Below are 17,051 nucleotides of genomic sequence, written 5' to 3' on the forward strand. Positions count from 1 at the left end.
TCACATACTTTAATTTAAAATCTGATAGAATGGTTGAAGCCTTGTTTCATGATATGGTATAATATCCTTTTGGTCTTCAAGGTAACTACTGTGACTTAAAATTAAGATAATTGCTACAGAAGATTATCTCCCAAAATTATAATTCAATGAGGAAATAACAGAAAATCACTAAACCTGAAAAATCCCCTTAGACAAAAATAACTTCCTGTAGTGACTCAGTTTTCATTTGGCAAAGTAGAGAGAAGTCTTATCAGACTGTTTATCACCCTTATTCTAGAGTATTGCTGCAATATTTCTTCCTATTTGATTAAAACACTTACTAATTTTTCTCTAATCTCTATTTACACTATTGCTGCTAAAGCTGATGCACGGTGGTTGCCACTTCCTCTGCAATCTTAATTTCAAGCAACAACATTGAGCCAAAACAAACATAATGCAAATCCCAGCAGCAGTATAGAACTATTTTTGCAAAATTTAAAAGATACAACTTAAGATGTAGGCTCTTAAAAACAACTATGCATATTCCAGTTGTCTTTTTACTTGTTCATTGTTCTATTGTAGAAACAAGCAGCAGACTGTGACTCCTACACTGTGTGGTAGGACAGATGTGGTTTGGTTCTGACTGCCCTACAGAACTCTTATGAAAAGGCAGACCTTCTATTAGCTTTAGTTTTCTTACAAATACTTGTCTGGCACACAAGAAAACTATAAAGAATTGCTGCTAAATCTTATTCATGTTCTTCTTGAGGCTTATTGGAAGCACTACAGAAGTGAAAAGCATTATTGCCATTTAACAGACATGTTGAAATCACAGACCAATTTAAATTTAAAATAAGGTCAACTTCAGATTTTCTACATACTACAATGCTTTCAAGAGCAGCAGAACTGAAGCACAAACTAGTGCTTAGTTTTCTCCTAATACATTTAGCTTTTCCCATTTCCTTTGAGTTTGTGTGCTGCAGAGGCTGATCTTAGCTTATTCCCCTCTTGCTAGATAAGACAGCAACTCAGAATCAAGAATACATGTTAGGCAAGTGATCATTCATGTTTTCTCAGTACAACTATGAACAACTATCAGAATGACTTCTGTTATGTTCCTGTGGAGTACACTGGAAAGAGAGTACAGAAAATTTCTCCTGGAATATTTTGGCAGTAACTAACACTGTATTTCTAATGATTGCAAGTCAGTTCTTCACAGTTGCATGAAGTTTTCAATAGCTTAAAACCACAAACGCAGACAAATGCAGAGTCCATACTCCCTTGTCCATATTCCCACCAAACAAAACCTTATCAACTAAATCAACAGCACTATAGGTAAAAAGATAATCACAAATCTCATGCAGTAGACTTAAAGATGGTAATTGTCAGAAAAAAAGGTTCTGATATAGTTTGGTGAGCAGGAGCATATGCTTACAACTCTAAAATAAAAAGAAGAGTCAAAAAGATTAACAAACAGAAATGTATGTTAGGCGCCTAAGCTTAACCAATGTTGTTTCAGGTATTCCTGTAAATTATAAGATTTGGCATTTATAATAAAAAGAACTATAAAAATTAAAAGGTTTTTGCAAAATAATTTCCTGGGCCATGATTAAAAATAAATTTGTCAGTACTGGTCTTCAATTTACCATGAGTCAGGGCAGCAACGTACATTAGCTTTGCATTACACAAAGAACAACAATGGATTAAACATTGCACTTGCTTTTTTCCTGCCTCCAGGAAAAAAACTTCACAGCCTCCCAATCACAGGGAAACCGAACAAATGCATCCAGAGTTAATTAGATTAGCAAGCCTAGCATCAGAAAGCAACCTTCACCTGTATGTCTTTAACAACTCTTAACCTGCTCATAACTTTATCCTAATATTTCTTTTGACTTTCTTGATACAAATCAACTTTAATTTCCCTGATTCCAGGAATTAAGTTAACCAGTGAATCTTAAGTAAGAGTAACCTACTGAAAGCATTACTTAGGAGTATCTTGACTGGGCAGATATATCTTGTATTCCAAGGTCTTCCCAGAGAACACTGAGCCTGTAAGATCTGAAGGAGCAATGTGAAGATGAAACACATTTTATCAGTCACATCATTAAATATCTCCTTTAACTTGCCCATAAAACAACACACAAATAAATTACCGTAATTTAGTATTCAGGCTTTACAAAGGCCAAATGACACTGCTCAACTCCTAGCTCTCTTCTGCCCATGAAGATCCATACCAAACCCTTTTAAACAGTGAGATTTGTATTTAATTGGTAGTAATACCTCTTATGTTGCAAAAAAAATTCTTTCAAAGCCTTGAGTGGAATAAAAAGTAAGTACAGAAAAGTTCGAAGAACAAGTGAAAATATCTAAATTTTGATAGGATAAATAAACAAAGGATTTTAAAGAGACTAGGACACTTTGCCTCTTGAAGGATGTACCTCTGCACGTTATAGAGCCTCCTTACTATTTTTTAAGTTGAAAACAAAACCAACAACACCAACAGCCTAAACAGACAATTTACCTTCTGGGTAAAACTTTTTGTGGGCACAGAGACTGGCCTACAGCATCAAACTTGCATCTCTTCCACAAACCTCCAAAAAGTGAGACGAAAATAAATTAATCTGACATATAAAAATTGCACACAGGTTTCTAATACATAGAGGTACTTCTTTTTGCACTATGCTAGACAGACTCATTCAGACCTGTTTTTATTCTTTGATTTGTGTCAATTCTAAACTGACCTGAAAAGGAAAGAGTAGAATAGGACCTGAGAAGATAGTGGTGAGCAGTACATCCACCAAATGCATTAAGAGGACTAGTCACCTCCCACATATACAGGTGTGTGACCTCTCCAGTGAACTAAAAGAATGCAGCACACCTACTTTCAAGGTAGAATCTGTTCATAACAAAAAGGTGTCAAGATAGGAACTGCAGGAAAGATTGAAAATTTCATAAAGCTAAAAATTCTGTGTCTAGTTCCTATCATCCCACATATGGTTAAAATACTGTCCAGAAAATGAAATTTTGCACAACAGAAGAGTTAGGGAGTCTGCTATTTCAGGTTATCATCTCTGCTCTATGTGTTGCCTTTTTCCCAACTTGGAAATGAAACCCGAGATAATTTTAGTAAGAAGGCAATACAAAAGAGGATCTTTATTTGAAGGCCTCCAGGGGCAGTTTTGGAAATATGTCCACAAAAGTCCACCTCCACAGGGATGAATACATATTTATAGGTCCTATGAAAGCAGCATAATTGATAAAAAGCACCAGTTAGGAGGACAAGTAGTGATTAAATTTCCCTTCCAGGTTAAGCCCCTTCCCTGGAATCCCCCCTCAGCACTAGTTGTGCTTTGCCCATGAGAATGCATCTTGAAGAGCTGTTCTCAACCTTGGTTCCCAGGTAGAACCAAGATAGCACTGGGGCCTTCTACCTCCCAGGGCTTGGAGCTCTGGAATTTGTTTTGTCTTTCTGCTTAGGGAAAGGCCGTGGAAAATTACAGGGAAAACTAGCCATCAATACAATAGGCTACAGAACTACAAGCACATGTGTGAAAAATAAAGAGAATGTATAGCAGGTAAAAAAAGGCAAAACCCAAAATAGCATCATACAGGGTTCCCTAAAATCTTCAATCCAGCATCCTTTCCCAAAACTGTTTATGAACAGTTTCTTCAAAACATCCTCTAGAAAATGTCTTTCCAATAAAATTCTGGTTTAGGTTTACTAAACTGCCCTAGAAGTCTGCTTGTAGCAGTTCATTCACTGTCACTGGATTTTATCTTACTGCTAGTTAGGGCAGAGGTGGCCTATACTTTATTATTATTTTACATGTGAGGACCTGGAATTAGGAGATCTTTAAAATGGTTATCATACTAGCACACATCAGAATCTCTTTTATTTCTCATTAATTGGAAAATAAATCTTCAAACTGTTTCAAAATGCACAAAATTGAATTCTGACACAGTATAAGTAGTTGCACTTTTATTTAAAACACCAAGCCTATATTTGGTCTAAAAGAAGTCATCTTAGGCCTGATTCCTGTCAGTAGAGTCACTCACAGGTTTATGATATGTACATAGTTTATTCAATGTCTTAAAGAGGTTCACATTGTTCTGTCTGCTAGTATTAAAAGAACCATAAATGTATACAAAAATTTAATTCTTTCTCCTGCATCCATTAAATGTCTCAAAGGACTCCAGGCCACCTCCTCACACATGTAAGTAAAAGCTGAAGAATAAAAAGCAAGGACTGATTTTATCTCAAGGTTATGGAAACATCATTAGACCATAAAACCACGCTGTCAAAAATTTATCTTGACATTAGAAAATGTCTCAGTGGAGTTAAAGCCTTACCACGTAATTAGCTGCAGATAATTCTGTTTAATACTGAGGATCAGAATTTTAAAACAGTCACAACCTTGATAAATGGCACATTAAATAAACTGAAGCTTGCAAAAACTGATCAGATAACAAAAATGAGAAAATTCAACTCCAGCTCAAAGGACAGTTGGTACAAAAGCAAATTGTCTAGTAAGGACAGGGCAACACTGTCAGAAAGATAGCTGCATAACCCTTCTGAAACACCTCCCCATCCAGTACAGCTGGTATTTTCCACAGATCTCATGCAAACTAAAAATACATTGGGGTGAAATTCTGCCCCCATAGAAAGAAATGGCAAAATTTTCTTTGATTTTGTTTGATTTTCAGTGGGAAGTTTCTACAATTGTGCACTCAGGGGGATTCTCTGCCTATTAAGCATCGCATGCAAGTGAATAAAACTATAATTAATTTTCACAAAGACAAGAGCAGTGGACAGCAGAGAAGGAGGATTGTTTAAAAGAGCTTCCGAGAAGCTCTTTTGACCTAAATCAGGTTGGAGATTTTCCAAGAACCATCTGGAATATAGTCACCTCACCACGGGATAATTTTTCTCTTTTGTCTGGCAGTCTGTTTATTTTCCTTCTTGAGAATCCAGCATCAAACAGAATAAAAAATGACCTTTGACTGGATCTTTTTGTGGCATGCAATGAAAGAACTGATCCAAAAAAGTTCAATGTTCGAATAAGCACCTACTGAACTTGAAAGGAATGTTGGAAGTGATTGGGAAAACAAGATTACATCTTGAAGTTATGTATCTGTAGTATTTCTTTATTCTATTGACCACAAAAGGAAGTCGTCACAGCTGGTCTTCTTAGGAGTTATACTACACAGAAGAGACTGCAAAAGTCTTATCAGAGACTTTACAGCTCCCAAGTCCCAAATTTTACCTGCTGAGAATAAGCATCCCTACTCAGCTTTGAAAAAAAAAAAAATTGCATGGACATCCAGCTTATCTTCCAAGGAACATTCCATGGGAATGGCAGAAAACATCTGCTGCTACCTGCCTAGGGATGGGGAAATACCAAATGAATATTTTAATACACTATCATACTCATAACAAACTCGTCTGACAACCAAATTGGGAAAGCTGTAAAATGCCACATGGAAAATTAGAGAGTGACAACAAGGTCTTACAAAAAGCTTGACAGTTGTGCTTGACTGAACTCTAACAAGATACTAATTTTACTCATGCAAAGCACATGGCTGTTGACTGCTCTTTTCTCCCAACCACTCACCTGCCCAGTCAAATTCTCCCATCCCTTCTGCCAGTTCTTTTTAGTATTAATGATATCAAGTATGTGTACACATGACAGGTCTATGTCATTTGCTCTCCATTTCCCCAGAGCAGACTATCACACAGACTAAGCAAAACCAGCAAAAGAAGGAAATGAGCCCTAGTTTAATGGACAAAAAAAACACCCCAAACCAAAAAAAAACTTAAAAACTCAGCACTTCACACCACATTCAATACGGTGGGGAAAAATTCACAGTCAACATATAAAAAATATCTTTCTGACACCAAAGCTACAGTAGGGCAAATATTGTCATTAACAGGAGCATTCCCAGTTCTCCAGTTAACAAAAATGGAGCTGGGAAGTCTTGGCTTTCACTCTCCCCTTGATGGCCACTTATGCTTCTTTGGTAAAATACAAAGGAGGGGAGAGGAGGTGCACATATGTGCACATGCTTGTGCATGTGGGTACATAAAAAAATTAAAAACCTTCTGCAATTTCTTCACCACTGTTCCAATGTGTTTAGTACTCATCACACTGTTTCTGTAAAGCCACATGGCCATTCCTCATCTTAAGCTTATTATTATGTAGAAGGCAAAAACATTTGAAAAGAATTTCTTACAAGCTGCAACTCAGTTCAAACTGACTAGGCAGTGATCATCTTCTGTTAATCAGTTTTATCTTCAGCTGCACAAATCCTCTACACCAGATAACACAACGTGCATGTTTCATGTGAAATGCATCTGACAAAGCTGAGGCCAAACCAGGCTGCCAACACAAGGCAATAAAACAGCTTGAGAGGAGACAAGGTAGTACTTAAAGGGTTTTATCTATGCACCCTCTTGACTGGGTCTATTTCAGACTGTGTGATTTTTCAGGTAAAATTGCAACTTTGCATCACAGCAGTCTAATCACCAATTTAAAAAATCCAGAAAAACAACACGGTTGATTAAATTGCTCCTACTCCTGTCCACCGCAAAAAAAAAAAAAAACTGTGGAAACAGACTTTTTTTAAATGTTAGAAAAACAATTTATAGCATTTTTATTTAATTTCTCCCAAAGAGGCTCTTTCTTTTATTTATAGCAGAAAAAAAAAGTTATACTTTGGCTTACTTCATAAGAATACACTTACTAAAACAACCAAAATATAAGTTAAGATAAATCTTATGGCAGAATTTATCCATCAATTAGAAATCAAAAAAATTAAATGGAGTTAAAACTATGAGTACTCTTCATATAAAATATTTCTGCTAGCATTGTTTGAATTTAGCTTCTTGAATTGAAAGTAATAGAATATCTACACCAAAAGCCAACAATATTTAGTTAGTAGCACAATAGACATTTTACATACTGTGGAATCTAATTTTAAATACTTTATATGTCACCTTTCCTAATAAATAATCCACAAGGCCTCTAGAAATAGAAGCTTGTAGGATACAGTACTATAGCAAACATTAGCATATACCTCTAAATGACAAATTGGGATGGGAGGATATCTGCAAATACACTTCACGTTGCAGAAAAATTTTAGGCTGAAGAGTGATGTTATATGCTCTTCATTACTGTGAAAAAATTACTGAGGTTGATTGACTGAATTATATTTGAACTTTCTTGGTTTTTTTCTTCACCCAACAACTTTAACATGATCATTTTAGAAAAGGAAAAGAAAAAATATCCTGTAGCTACTGCTTTAATTTTGAAGGGCTGCAATTATATTAAAGTTATACTTCTGCTTAAATACTGACTGAATAAAAAAAAGTTTGAATCCACTTTGTCATATATCACACTGTGAATGTATCTACTGAACTCCCACTCAGAAATAAATCGTGAACACCAGGAAAAGATAATTTATGAGTTGTCAAGCAACCAGATTTTAACACTTACTTTTGTGAAGATCTGAAAAAAGTCAATTGCAGGTGGCAGTTGAGACTCATCCTGGATCTCAGTTTTCAAGTACAGTTGCAAAGTCTGCGCAAGGTGCCTGAGGCCATCTTTCATTTCTTCACTTAACCGTTCAGTGTCTTATTGGGAAAGGCAAAAAACAGTAGACCATGTCATAAACAGAACACTTCACCAACATTTTGAAAACATCCAATGGCAGCTATACAGTCTAGACATTTCCAGTCCAGGAATTAATCTTGACAGAGGGCAATTTTGACAGAGGGCAGACATTTCTCATTTTTTGTGACAGTTACCTATCAACACACAGTAGAGTTTATCAGGTTGCTACTGCCAAATCATATGAATGTGGCAGCAAGTTAAAGATCAAAAGCCAATAGATAAAGCAGATGTGTAAGCAGATGTAAGACATCACATACAAAAATTAGGCATCTGAGTTTGTAACATTAACCACATTAGAAATATGCTCGGAACTTTATGCAGCAGTACATACTTTCATGCTGCATTCTCCACAGATGTGTCAGAAACACTTTATGCTAGCAGATGAAACAAAAAAGTATTTATGAACAAAAGGAGTTTCATACAGTGCAACTGGTAAACAATGAATATGAAAGAAAAATAAGTAAATATCATTTAATTATAAAGCATTGCTATTCATTTTTTTCAGATAGAAATCCTGAAGCAGAAAGAATCATAGTGCCTCATTTTCTAATCAAGTTATTATCCATGCACCAGATCTCTGATAACATGGAAAGTGAAACTGCTCCTGCCCTAGCAGGTTCACTGCCTGACTACCTGCTTAACACTTTCTTTTTCCTACCAGTTAGTATAAAATGGAGAATGTGAAGAAGAACATATTCAAGCACCAGTCTATAACAAATGGCAGAGATTTATGATGCACTATGAATCAATTCTATCTCTGCATAATGGTGAACTTTTATTTTATCATAAACATCTATAGATGCTCACAGCACTACCCAAGTGCAATTAACAGTGTGGATGTGTGCAGGTGATTTTGTAAGCATGAACGAACATAAACGTTAGAAATCTACACATGTATGTATTTCACAATGTACAGAAAATCTCTGGTATAGAAAAATATAGTATCTATGAGGACCATGCCTTCAAGAGAAGCAGCAAACTTTTAGATGACTGCAACAATTAAGTTTAAAAAATATAGAAGAAAAATTATAAACACACGCTTGCATTTCTTGTATAATATCCCTTTGGAAACAAAAATGTTTTTTACGTCAAATGTAATTTTTCAAGATAACGTGATTTACTTTAAACTATCTATAATACATTACAAAATGTATTATAACAAAGACAGAAAGGTATGGTTTGTTTCACTATTGGCAAATATAACAACCCTAGACTAAAGAAGCTAAATCATATAAGGAGCATGTTACAAACGGACACTGCAGCTTAGGACAGATGTGAATATGAATACCAAAACCAACTGGAACTTCAGGGAGAACTGATAGAGATGGAAGCAGAATGCAATTATCCACACTGGAATCTGTCCAGGACATCAGAGCTAATGATCCAGAAAAAAAATCCCATGGGAACCTTAATGTAAAATTATCAAAACCTGGTTTTCCAAGCACACAAAAAAAAGGCCAAAAGCAAAATGAAATTAAATTTGTCCATGTTTTCAATTTTTATTTTTAAGGAACTTTTTTCAATTGTTTTAGAAACCTGGTATGGGAGACAAAATGCAACAAAAGCCCCATGAAAAATTTTCTAAATAAGGCATGGGGATTCAGTTATGTAACTCTGATTCTTACACAAGAATCAGAGCAAAATATTTGCCCCATAATACAGCACACAAACTATTTTCTGAATACTGAATCTTGGTAAGTAAAAACAAAGATGATTTCTGAATTGCTGTAACATACAGAGAGCCCAAAGAACTAAGGAAAGACGGAACTGTCTTAAGATAAATGAGAACTAGCAAAAGTAACAATGCTCAGAGAGACCCCTCCTACTTAATCTGAGTTTCAGGACATGTAAAGGAATTATGGAGATTGGAAAAGAACTTCATAAAGGGCTGGATGCCTCCACGCACTTTGTGGTTTTTCATGTTTTATATGTTTTAGCAGATAATTATTCAATGTGTATACAACTTTATACACTTCTTTTCAGTTTATATGCCTACCACACTAAAAATCAACTAACAGTACAAGGTAATGTTGAAAAGTAATAGTGTAAAGCAAAATGAGACAGCATAGCATCAATAACAATTATCAAAACCAAAATATTTTGGAATTACAAGGCAGGGAGGAGCCAAAAAAAGATTCAAAGAGTATCAATGAGAATTCTGTCACATTTCTAATTAGTGTTGAAACATTATCTTCTATTAACAAGATTCTTCCTGAGAATATTTTGGTTTCAGATTACAGCCTGTATTCATAATTCATGTGATTCTGTTCAAAGAAATCTTTTCTCCTACACAGACGTCTAATGCAAATGCATTTCTGATTCTCCTATAGAATCCACTAAGTACACAAAGAAACAAAAGCTTTATCAACACCACTCATAAATTGTGCAGTCACTGGGGAAATTCTTATGAAATAACTGGAGCTTTTGGAGCATACAGAGGCAACAAAAACCATCACAGCTACTACAAGTTCTCATACCAACTCAAAACACTTTTGGGTTATTTTAACTCCAAAACCATGGAGACCATCTATTCACTCTAACAAGGAAGCCAGGAAAACAACACAAGTACAGAGGCAGCCAAAACCTTTACATAAGATTATGTATAGGCCATTTGTACTGTAGCTGGAAGTACCAAGTTCAGCTAATGTGTCCATGTCCTAAACACTTGGTGCTGTGCAGTGAAGAAGATTCCACAGGAATTGTTATTAAGACTCAGAGTAAGTACAGATGAAATGTGGATCTCTCATTTGTCTTCTCCTAAACTAACTGGCTATGTACCAGTTATTTCTGTATCAGCGAGAGGACAGTCATCCCATCTGTATCACAGGCCATATCACCATTTCCTTCAGAATGAGAATTTTAGCAGAAGCTTCTGGTCACTCTACAGACTTCTGTACCACTTATCCATTGCAGCTCAGGCCTGTTCAACACAAAGCTTCTCTCCAGACAACTTATCACACTATTCCCCCTGTCTCCAGTCAAGTCAAGGAAAGCTGAGATCATCTCCTGAAGGGTACTGAGAAATCAGTTTGTATGGAACAATCAGTTACAAAACAATCTTTGCCCACACTAGAGACAACTGCTGTACAAGTGATCAATATTTAATTTTAAAAGGGAGACTCTTCCAGTCCAGCTCCTCCTGCACCACTCTGCAATCAGCCATTGGTACAATAAAGACTCTTTCCTTGGATCCCAGCAGTGTAATGAAGCATAAAAGTCCATAGTCTACATCATTTAACTTGATTTGAAGCATCTGTTTTCCATAAACCTTTATTACACAAATTGAGAATATCCATTGCAGAAAATCACTATGTTTTAAAGAACTGAAACCTATCCATTTTAATTTGCTGCCTTAAGGTCTTTTGCCCTTGCAGTTTGGGCCAAGGCAGCCGAATATCAGGGTGTTTGGAAGTAAAATTAATACTGTGTTGCATTTTTTATGTTTATATGGGTTTTATTTCTAACTATACCAATTGATCAAGCTAGTTTGTAGCCAAAATTCTGGATAATACTTAAAAACATCGAGGTAATCAAAATATTCACATTACTCTCCAGAATATCCCTCTAAATAAGATGCAAAAATGAACCAAGTATGTATTTCTTCCTTTCTAAGTCTTTAAGATGCCACAAAATATGAAAAAAACGTTTCCTATTTCAACATTTGCTCTGCTGAGAGATTGTAATGAGCATCTTTTTCTACCCAGGCAGTTGAAACTTGTGAAGCCACAAAAGTAATAACTGCATCATTTCATCTTTTTTCTCTATTGAAAGGTCATGTATCAGAAAAACATACACATATCCCTTTTAAATTTAACTTTCTGTCCTATTCCTGGAGGTAATTTTGAAGCTTTATGCAATAGCACATAAGTATTAAAAAAGTAAAATCTCAGTGTAAAAGTATATGTACTATTGTCTATGGATGTAGAAATACTGACACTGTATGTAGTAAGGCAAACATTGTGTAAATTAAAAAATGAGCATTGTAAAATGCAAAAATAAAAATACTAAAGCCAAAAAAAAAACATCAGGAAGATTTTGCTTCAAGACAACAGGCATGTTTTTCCTTTTATCTTTGAAATAACTGTTCTTTCCCACAGAGGTTTTTGTCTTAGATTCTGTTACTCCACAGAGCAAACCTTCAGAAGGCAAGTTGCAAGACAATCAGATGGCCCTTTTGTAAAGCAGACCTGGGAAGTATTTCCTGAAATCTGGCTGGCAATTACTTACTTGACTGAAGATCGGAAAAAGAGTAGAGTCTCTCAGAAGGGCATACTGATTGTCTGAGCTGTAGAGGAAAAACAGATAATTAACACTCACATAGTAAGTTTTATCCTGCAAACAATCTACAAGGCTGATTATTCCGTGTGATAAATGTGTAAGATAATCAGGTAAGGCTAACAGCACCAACATAAATCCAGGACTTTGCACAAACTATCCTAAAAAACTAAATTTCTTTCTTTCAGTAAGACTTTCTACTCATTTTGAATTTTTTTAACATTTTGGCAGTTTACTTTTAGTAACTTACTTTAGCCTTTTAGAGCATAATTGAAATCAGATTACGAGGTTTGTAAATTCAGAGTTCATGTGACTCTAACTAATGCACAGTATTGCTAGGTACATATTTGCCCTTTAAAAACTATCATGCACAAACTCTTCGCAATAATGTATAAAATAAGTGGGAAATCATATTTTATCACCTCAGACCGCAACAAAGACCTGCACTTTTATCCAAAACACACAGCATCATAGCAGGTTCAGCAAAAGAAAGAGCAAATCCCTTTTGATTTACAATCCCACACATTTATAAGCTGCTTAAACTATCAGAAAATTTAGTCCATATAAAGTAATCAAACCACAGGAATATCAAACACCCAGGACTTCCAAGAGAGTTTAGAAAAACATTAAAAAAGGTAATTGAGATTAAGAGAACCCAGCATGGAAATCATGACATTGTGCCTTCTAAAGAAAGGGCTAGCTACCAGTGCTTCTGCCCTTACCACTCATTCAAACAACACCTAATGAGGCTTCCATTAGGTTAACAGAAAAGCACCAAAAACTTCAGTAGTATTGAAGGGAAAACAGTGTCTCCCTATGTTTTGCTTCCAGGCAGGAATAAGCTTAGAATGCTACCACATAGCCATAGGAAAAGAAAGTCAATAAACATGTCCCTTGAGCTTAGTTATGTCTGTTTTCTAATCTCTTGATACTTTCAGCGTTTCTGCAAATGAATCAGTAAACTTGTAATGCAATTTGCAGTCTAATTTTTTTCAGCACTCCCAGTCACTTCAGCCTTGTAGCCCATAATTGCATTAAAAATGTAAAGTGAGAAAGTATTTACCAGAATTTGCTGCACTCAATCAACCTAAAAGAACACCACTTACTAGTTTAAAAACAATCCTTCCAGCAAGTCTGACAGAGTCTGGAGGAAAATTGGGCTCGATGCTCTTAAGACACTTGCATTCATGCTTGTGGTCCAGCCAAGCTTCTTTCTATCAGGATATTTTAAAAACGAAGAAAAAGAAAATCAGGTGCATTTTATTTTACATAACCTGTATCCTACTTTTTTATATGTACACACATATTTTATATATATACAGTTATCTATAGTTATATATGCACACAAACATGCTCAAAACAATATGCACTCCTTTGCTGTGGCATGAAGAAGCTACAGTATGTAGCTGCTTACTTCACAAGATTGGAGAGAGCTAGAAAGGATGCTATCTAACACACACAACTCTAGGCACGTGTTCACTCAGCAATCAGAACTGCAGAGGCCTTCAGAGTCCATTCACTGCACTAAATGCAGCTGCTCTAATGCAATGGTCAAGTTTTCATTGCTGCAAAAACTGTCCCCAAATATCCCTGAGCTGATCAGATATCAATGCCCACAGCTGGGAGGGTTGGTGGTGATATTTTTCACAGTTCAGACCAGGAGTGGTCACTGATACCAAAACAGAAGACAGAACCAAAACTATTTTAGTTACATTTATTACCCAAACCTGAAATTTTGTTTCACAGGCCACTTTGATTAGAATAGCAAAGACAGACTAACACTTCCATAGCAGGGAAGAGTCAGGATGATAAGATAAAGGAAACACTGAAATATGTTTCTTTTTTCTCTACCATTCATTGTTGCCCCAAGATTAGTGCAGAAAAGCAGCAACAATGAGTCTTCAGCTAAAGAAATATGTTGGAAGAAAATTTCTGGTCACTTTTTTTCCTGTCTTCTGTTTCTACAAGCGGAAAATTCTTCTTATAATATACAAAAAGTCTAATATACTACATATTTACATGTTTTATTTGCATATTCACAATTCATGTTTGAAGCCAGGCAGCTGTTTCAAATAGCTTTAATCGCAAATTAAAAGAACAGGGCACAACAAAAATTTGTTACAATGACAAGCACTCAGAACCAAAGGCTTCTGAAAGTGACGTTTTCTCGCAAATATGCAGTAAGGGAAAAATACATGAACCCAGAAAACCAGTTTCTGTTAGGTGAGTGCCACAGAGAAAATGATTGTCTAATGTTAGGTACATGTTCAGCAATTAAAAAAAAAGATAAAATGGCAGAGCTATGTGTAAGGGCACATCAGACCTGGAGATGGTGACATGTGAGTTATAAAGATTCCAAAGGCACTCACACAATTTTTTCCTAAGCTGCATTTAAGTGAGGGAATTGTTTCAGGTACCTAGGCTTCAGCACCAGTACCATTTATTAAATTTAATTCAGGATTTTTCCCCTGTGGCTTATGTGTAATAAATAAATGGAACTTTTTATTTCTTTCAGATACATGAGAGATTTGTGATTTCATTTCTTTTACCCATAACTCTACAAGGAGAAAAAATGACACCAAGAAGGCATTAATCCAAATACAGTTAGTGTCACATGCTGTCTGGCAAATAAAAGTTAAGTATTTAGTGCTGAATAGAATTATCCTTGTCTAGAAAAAACAAAGTCATGCCTGTAAATGTCCAGACATCGTTCTGTGTAATATAATTATATTGGCATTGTTATCCAACTTAAACTAAAAATGTCCCTAGGAGTAAGCCTTTACTGTCAAATTTTTTCCTCTACATAAATGTTGAACAGAATTTTAAACATGCTAGAGGTGACATCAAAATGATTAATAACTTACCCAACCAATATAGCTCTAATGAGATGAAATATTCTGGACCACATAGCATCATATGCCATGTTTCTCTGAGAGCATTCCCACGTGGTAAGAATAGTTCAAACACACGCATTTTGTGAAAAAGCATTTTGGCCAAAATTGATGCTAAAAAGGAATCATTCTGATTCCTCTGAAGAAGGAGCTACAGTAGAACAGAGACTGCCAGCCACTTATTCCCAAATGCTAAGGGAGAGAGAGAAAAGCTCCAAATGCGTTAAATATAATGAAATTCAATAATATTTCTTCTTACTATCCATACAACATGGATACAAATGACAGGACAATATGAAAACAAAGATTTGTGACCCTGGAGAAACCTACTTTTAAAGTCAGTTTCCAACAATACTTATTGGTTGGACTTATGTTAGTATCACATTTCCTGGTGGAAGGGTTTTCCTAATTCTGTGTATCCTGGCTTTCAGTCAAGGTTTTATATCCTATATCCAGCACGAGTATAAACACTGCAGTGCAGAGACATGGCCACCTGTATGACCCTTCTCCTCCATTTTTGCAAACGTTCCTTTTTGTCTTGTTAGAAATGAACACTAATAGAAGGAGGCAAAGAAAGGCAAGTGAACAGTACAGGGCTAATACAAAACCCTCCTGCTCAAGGTTTCACTACACTTAGGAACTTGGAAAAAATATCTTTCTGTTTATCTCCTCCCAAAGCATTGTCTCTCCACGAATCTCAGTGCATCCCAAGTGCAAATCCTCAGGCTCCACCCAAGGCAAAATGTTGAGCCACATGGCTACAGAGATGGTGCAGGACAGAGCTCTTTACTGGTGTCAGATTGAGAGTCTGCCTGCTGAAACAGCACCAGACCAACTCCAACACCTCCCTGCACAAGGCAGGATCACCTCCGGCTGGCTCAGGTCATGGGCAAAGACCCCGCACAAATGCCTGCAATGTCTTGCATATTTTCAGCAGAGTGATTTTGCCAATGCACATCCAAATCTTTCACAGACATATGGTACTGCTGTCTCCGTTTGGAGCCTGAATCTACAAAAGATCCTAAAGCAATGTTGATGAAACAAAGGTTTCCCTTGTCTTCCATGCAAGACCACAAAAAATTAATGCTTCCTGAAAAAAAAAAAAATCCATTGGAAGGTTTTGATCTGTTAAAAGCAAATAATCTGTAATTTCCCAAGGACTGTTTGAATTTTCCCAGGATGTCTTTCTTAAACATGACATTTCACTTTTATTACATTATTTCAATAATGTTTGATAATATCACATTCTGAATTCTGCCTGAAATTACTCTTCCATTTTTCAGGGATTATCATCTATATCATTGGTCTCCAATGTATGGGAGACACCACATTAATAAACATTGCCAGGGATGATCAAAACAGAGATTATGCAGAGCAGCAGATGTGATAACCCTACCTCTGGAGACACACCCAGCCAACATAACATTGCTTGAAGGAAGGCAGCCCATGAAATTAGGCATCAACCAGTGGAAAAGGGACTACAACAGGGAAACGTCAAATACAGGCAAAAACCAATTAGGTCAGAGTGAAAAAAAAAAATTAAAAGCGAAAAATCTATATGTACTTGATCCTGAAATCAGAATTCAGTTGCAAAAGGTCAGCCCAAAGGATCTCTTGTGATAAGTTCCGGCTTCACATTTCTATTATTTTTTTTAAATTAAATTAAAACAGCTTGCTTCAACTGACCTGAAAAAGAAAAACAATGGGATTTTTTTTTTAATTTGGAACAACTTACTCATAATCTTTAAAACAGACATTATGGAGATTTGTTAAAAATGGGTATTCTGATTTGTTCATAGATTTTTTTCACAGCTACTGGCTCTGCATACATATTCCCTTAAAAGATAACTATTCTCACTGCAAGTTACAGAAAGAGAGACATTTTCAAAGACTGTTTCTTCTCCTAAAGGTTAGTCTGAAGACAGTTTTTTGAACCACTTGACATTTTAAAACAAATGAAGATTCTTACAAGATATTTGCAGCTTAAAAAAATTTCTCCTTTTGGTACACTCTGAAATACAAATCCACTGTTGTATTTACATTGAAGTTTCTTTCACAAAATCCACCATTATTCTAGACCCAGTACACCTATTGAATTAAACTTTTTAAATTCAGGTTTTTGTATTAATTCTGTTTTCATATAATGTATAAATTACAAAACTCCAGAAAAATTACAGGTGTTAAGCCTAAGTGTTTTGAGTAGCAGTATCACACGTTCAAAAATAATTAAATCATT

The 17,051-nt window shown here is 35.7% G+C and overlaps 1 protein-coding gene across 2 annotated transcripts in view; it reads right to left on the minus strand.

Annotated features, from left to right (window-relative positions):
- SMYD3 (SET and MYND domain containing 3) overlaps window positions 1-16,465 on the minus strand; it is a 336,447-nt gene extending 319,982 nt beyond the window's left edge. Inside the window, exons 1-4 of one of the 2 annotated variants that reach the window (XM_031060345.1) lie at window positions 16,380-16,465; window positions 13,031-13,138; window positions 11,877-11,934; window positions 7,473-7,609 (exon numbers count right to left, since the gene is read on the minus strand). In XM_031060345.1, coding sequence (XP_030916205.1) covers window positions 7,473-7,586 — 114 coding nt within the window. In that variant the 5' untranslated portion in view covers window positions 7,587-7,609; window positions 11,877-11,934; window positions 13,031-13,138; window positions 16,380-16,465. Of the gene's footprint in view, window positions 1-7,472; window positions 7,610-11,876; window positions 11,935-13,030; window positions 13,139-14,788; window positions 14,882-16,379 lie in introns of those variants that run through there. The other variant, XM_031060341.1, reaches the window with a different exon arrangement.
- Between the last annotated feature and the right edge of the window lie 586 nt (window positions 16,466-17,051).

Source organism: Geospiza fortis, unplaced genomic scaffold (assembly GCF_000277835.1).
Source record: "Geospiza fortis unplaced genomic scaffold, GeoFor_1.0 scaffold41, whole genome shotgun sequence".
NCBI lineage: Eukaryota > Metazoa > Chordata > Aves > Passeriformes > Thraupidae > Geospiza > Geospiza fortis.